Source organism: Monoraphidium neglectum (assembly GCF_000611645.1).
Source record: "Monoraphidium neglectum strain SAG 48.87 unplaced genomic scaffold scaffold02557, whole genome shotgun sequence".
Taxonomy (NCBI): Eukaryota; Viridiplantae; Chlorophyta; class Chlorophyceae; order Sphaeropleales; family Selenastraceae; genus Monoraphidium; species Monoraphidium neglectum.
This window is the reverse complement of record NW_014011071.1, coordinates 1-5,626: the sequence shown is the minus strand read 5'-3', so window position 1 is coordinate 5,626 and position 5,626 is coordinate 1. Positions and strand designations below refer to the sequence as shown.

Here is a 5,626-nt window from a genome sequence, read left to right as displayed (position 1 = left end):
GCAGGCAGGCAGGCAGGCAGGCAGGCAGGCAGGCAGGCAGGCAGGCAGGCAGGCAGGCAGGCAGGCAGGCAGGCAGGCAGGCAGGCAGGCACATGGGCTTTAAGCCATTGCCATCAACCACAGCCACAGCCAAGCAGACCACGGCCCCTCGCTCCCCAAAGTCCTTCGACAGCATACAACACACATTTGCACACACACGCGCGCACTCACACGCATGCACGCACACACACCCTGCAGCGTGAGCACCGAGGACTCAGATGTCAACATCCAGGCGCTGTGCGATGCCATCCTCAAGGAGCTGGGCTTCTTCTCACCCGCGATGATGTACACCATTGGGTCCTCAGTGGTGCGTGTGCGCGGAACCACACACGCCCACCCCAGCATTCACAGGTCACCAGGCGCTGCTGCAACATGAGAGCAGGTCCAGTTGTTGCAGCGGCCCTGAGAGCCTCATTCGCGGAGTCTGCGGCTTTGGTTTCGCCAGCGTCTTGGGACTTTGCATGCATTCCCAGCTCATCGCCTCACCACGCACTCCACGCCGCCATGCTCCCCCCCCCCCTCCGCTCGCTAATGGTAGACCCTCCCTTCTGGCGCCGTCACCACGTGAGCAAACAAGTTTCGGCAGTGCTGCTTGCATCCGCGTGCTGAGGCCGCCCATGTGACACACGGGTCTCTCGCACTGTATGTCGTAGTCCGCTCCCCTTGTTGACGGGCAAACCGCACTCCCGCACAGTCTCACCCTCTGCACCAATCACGTCCTTGCTGTCTGACCTTGCTCAATCTCAGGACCTGCTCCACCAAATGGGGGAAGCCCGATGGGGCTGCAGGGCCCAGCGGCCACGAGGCGCAGCCTGCTCAGGCGGGCCCTGTTGGGGCGGCCGCGGCGCCCGAGGCGGCGGCGCCAGGGCCGGCGGTGCCAGGGCCGGCGGGGCCAGGGCCGGCGGCGGCGGCTACTGGGGCCGACGAGCCCAAGGCGGCCCTGGCGAAGGCTGCCGTGGTCGGGGCGGCTTCCCCCCAGGGTTCTCCCATTCCCCTTCCTGTGGCGGCGGCGCCCGTGACGGGAGCGCTGCCTGAGGCTGTCCCCGCGACGGCAGCGCCTCAGGTGGCCAATGCGCCCTAGTCTGCCAGACACGCTATGCAGCTGTGCGGGCTCGTCCACCGCCACAAAGGCGCCAGGGTGCTGTGATGCCCTCTGTGTGATGCCTGCAAATCCAGTACTTCGATGTGAGCGCACGTGCACACAACCATCAAAAGGCCGCAATGTTCGGCCACCGAACAATAACCATCTGCCACCTTGCGGCTAAGAGGTTTCCCAGCTTTTTGCTTCATAAACCTGCCGCCTGCCAAGCCGGGCAAGCATTCAAAAAGTCCCAGCAATTGCATGGCAGGCATTCCCATCTTCTCTTCTGGCGTGTGATGCATACCTCAACAATCACACCCGTACATAGGGTCACGCCATCACCATTGTGCCTGCATGTGCTGCAAAGCGCGCATGCAAAGCACAGCTTTTCTTCCTCAAGCCGCCATGCGCTTGTGGCAAATTGACGTCCTCAAACAGCTGCAATAGCAGACATTTCTCGTTGATTTTGGTTGCTGCGGAGAAGCACACACATTGGACGACACCTGAGAGTTCTGATTACAGCAGCCCGAGCCACAGTCGCACACATGTGCACTACACACGCACTTTCGCACTCTCATACACACGCACATACTTGCACACATATTCACACCCTCAAACCTCGGACTTTGTCTGGCGCAGCATTTTCAATGCTGCCCGCATTTCTGCCCTGGTGCCATGGACTTTTGCTGTGGATGCACACATCAGACGGTCTGTGCGGTCGGAGGGTGCAGTCCTCGTGTTAATGTCCATTTAGAATTGTCATTGAGGTGAATGCCATTGACTCATTTGATTGGATTCTTTGAGCCTGCACCTGCCATACGCTCAGGGGCAACCGCATGGATATGATCATGATGTAATACACCTTTACTTCCTGTGCTTGAGAAGCTGAGTTTGCCGTTTTTAGCCGTGCCATTCATGTGTTCTGCGAGAAAGGCTGATCTTGCTGTACTGCCTTGGTACGCTACCAAGCAGAGGCTCAGACAATGTTCAGTTTTGCTGGCACATCTCCATTGACCTTGATCATGCTACGCAAATATAGTGATTTGACCAGTTGACCAAAACAAGGTACATGGCTGGGATTCACATGATCATGTGCTGTTGACTCAAGTAGGTGAATGAGCAGGCGCTTGCTAGATTACCAAAAAATGAATTCTGATGAAAGAACCCAGACGTAGAATGCATGTGGCCCTCGCGTACCCCTGGGTGACAACTGACAAGGCGAGGGTGTCACCAGCTCAGACACTGCGGCATTCTCGACAGGCCAGGTGCGCTCGTCGCAGCGATCCGAACACGATCAGATTCATTTCTACCGAACACGCATGCACGCAAGGCTGCTCAACAACGTTTGTCCACTGTCACGCACCATTCTGCACAGCTGTCGTCGGTGGATGCGAAGTCGCACAGTAAACATCACTGTGTATAAATTCGCATGACTTCTAAGTGAGCGCGAGCCCGCTGTCAGATCGATGTGTATGTGCAGGTCTCGCGCACAGCCGGCAGCTCTGTGGAGGCATGAGCGAAATGCGGAGAAACATTCCATGCGCATATCTAGCGTTCGTGCTCCTGGAGTCACGTCCCCTGCGTGTGCGGCGCGTCACGCCGCAATCGAACAGCACCTGCATCGCGGCCGCTGCATCGTGGTGGGAGGTCTCGAGCCGCGTGCTCATCCCCTCGCATGCAGGGTGCTATGCAAGTACTACATGAATGGCTGCTGCGCCTTTGGCGATGGGTGCCGCTTCAGCCACGACATGGGTGACGTTCCAAACCAGGTAAGAGCACGCTGATGGCAGCAACAGCCGTTCATCCAGCACGCGTGCAGCAAGCAGGCAGGCCACCAGAGTCCTTTTGAACCATGCAAAGGAGAGGATTGTAGCGGCAGCACGCGCTGCCGCAGTCCCTCATGCAGCCCAGGACAAAAGAGCATGGGCTCATGCCGCGATGCCGACACCGGCATGCCCCGTCACCTGCAGGTGTGCAAGTTCTACTTGGCAGGCCAGTGCGCGTATGGCAGCAAATGCCGTTACGATCACGTGAGGCCCGAGTACACCAAAAGACAGCAGCAGACGCCGCAACAGGTGCAGGAGCAGCAGCGCGCCGGCGCCGCCGGCCCAAGCAGTCCAAGCAGCAGCAGGTGCGCGGCAAGCGGTTGGTGCTGTGCCCACCCGTAGCAGGATGGGCAGCAGCAGGGGCGGGCCAGCCGGGGCTACTGGGGAGTGCCGCGACTTCTGCAGCTATTGCATTTCAGTGGATGCCGCAGTTGCAGCATGGACCTGACCCACCTGGTTGCACATGCTGCCATGCGTGCGGTTTCCCCTACTGCGCGCGGGGTACTGGGCACGCCACACACAAGCACTCAACTGCTATGTGCGTTCTTTCGAACGCCCCCCGCGCAGTGCAAAGCCCGCACCTGCGGCCAGCAAACCGCCGCTGCCGCCAACAGCTGCCTGGGCCTTGCCCGCCGCCGCGACGGGCCCGTCCGGGCGAGCCAGCGGGGGTGGCGGCGAGCAGGAAGGAGGCGGCAGCGGCGGCGGCGGAGATGGTCGCGGGGTGTACAAGTGGCCAAGTGGTGCAGACGAGTTTGGCCTTTTTGAGAGCGTGGTGAGGGGGTTTGGCATGCTAGGGTCCGCAGCGTTGCTCTTGCCGTGCCTTGATCAAGCCAGAGGGTGACATGCGATCCAGGCGGCTTTGCGGTGGGGTGCGCTGGGCTGAGGCGCCGCAGGCCATGGCGGAACTGAACAGGGCAGGCGGCCCGCAGCGGGGCCCCGGCGCCGCGGGCAGGGCCGGCGCTGTCACGCCACTAGGAGCTCCCGTCAGGCCATGTCGACCGCACCCAGCTGCGTCGTTGCTTACTAATTCTTGACAGGATGACGCCCAGCAGCAACAGCAGCAGCAGCCCCCTTGGGAGGGGGACACTGAAGCGGATGAGATGGAGGCGTGGCAGCAGCAGCAGCAGCAGATGCGGCTACAGGGCCAGGTGCGGCGCCCGCCGGGGCAATCACGGCAGGGGCAGCAGCATGTGGAGGAGGGGCAGCAGCCGGAGCAGCAGCAGCAGCAGCTGGGCCAGGAGGAGGGGTCTGACTATTACGAGTGAGTCCTTGGAGCGTTGCAGGGTGGCAATCCGAGGGGCGCTCGGGTGTCGCGCGTCCGTGTGTTAGGCGCGCTTGCCAGGGTGGGGGCATGGGGATGTGTTGCGGGACGCCCCGCGGCTGCGCCTGGTGCGACGTTACAGCCTTGCCTGCCTTGTTTGGCCCCATCCAGGCCACCGTTGGCAGCAACTTGTGCCCCGTCCCCAGTCTTTCTGAGTCCTCACCACGACCTCTTTGCCCTCTTGCTTCAAACCGCAACTCAAGAGAGGAGTGCGGCGAGGAGGAGCACTTTGGCGGCCTGGGGCTTGAAGGCGAGGGCTGCTCGCCCCATCAATCCAGCGGCGGCGTCCACACCTACTTGGAAGGGGGTTATGGCGGCGGCGAGGCGGAGGGGCCTGGGGGCGAGGCTGGGGACGAGGTGGTGGACCCGGCTGACATCCCGCTGTGCCCTGCCTACGAGCGGGATGGCGCGTGCGCGGCTGGGGAGGACTGCCCGTTGGTGCACGGCGACGAGTGCGAGGTGCGGCGCGCGCGTATCCTGTGCGCATTTGATTACATGCATGCGTTTGGGGCGACAGGGTCGGCTGTCACCTGCAGCTGCAGGCTTTGGGGACTTGGCTGTGTGCATGGAGCGCTCGCCTGTTCGTCTGTGCAAAGCCGCGAGTCCCGGGTCTTCACGCACCACAGGAGTGCACAGGAGACCGCTGCTGCTTTCCATGCATTGTCTTCCATCCCCACGCCGCTCCACTCGTTGTACCCAAAACACCCCCGAACCTCCAGCTCCACGCACTCAACACACCCGTCATCACACGCCAGCGCACACAGCTGCCAGTGCCAAACGTGCCCAGGTGTCAGTTGCTCACTCCCTCTACACATACACACGCACACACGCACCGTACACCCATCCACCCCTGCCTCGCACCCATCGCCAAAACCCCCTGCGCCCCTCGCTCACCCGCAGCTCTGCGGCCTCAACAAGCTGCACCCCTACAATCAGGAGGCGTCGGACGCCCACAGAGCAGAGTGCGCCGCCGCAGCGGGGCGGCGGTCGAAGCTGGAGCGGGGCCGGCAGGTGGAGTGTGGCATCTGCTTGGAGAGGTGGGGTTGGGAGGGGCGCGGCCTGCAAAATCGTCCTGGGCCCGCGCCCGCCTTCTCGTTTTACCAAAAAGCCGCGTCTGTCTGCCGTGTCTATCGTGCAGCAACTGTGTGCTTGCAAGGAATTGTGGGGAGCTGCATGCACCCCCTACCGGTGAAACTCCAACCACAACTGCAACCTCGGTTCCTGTCGGCGATCTGTGGCGCGTCTTCGAAGCAAGAGTTTCTACGCAGCGAAGCGCAGCCCGGCCTCGCCGCCGTCGCCCACGCTAACCCCCCCCCCCGCCCCCCGCACCTAGCAGCCATCCACCTGCCGACCCCTCAC

The 5,626-nt window shown here is 62.1% G+C and overlaps 1 protein-coding gene across 1 annotated transcript in view; it reads left to right on the top strand.

Moving 5' to 3' along the window:
• The window catches only part of MNEG_11013 (hypothetical protein), a gene marked incomplete at both ends in the record, with an annotated part of 2,597 nt that extends 1,495 nt beyond the window's left edge, over positions 1-1,102 (top strand). Inside the window, 3 exons of the mRNA XM_014040514.1 lie at positions 238-346; positions 578-603; positions 787-1,102. Of these exons, the coding sequence (XP_013895968.1) occupies positions 238-346; positions 578-603; positions 787-1,102 (451 nt within the window). The remainder of the gene's footprint in view (positions 1-237; positions 347-577; positions 604-786) is intronic.
• Between the last annotated feature and the right edge of the window lie 4,524 nt (positions 1,103-5,626).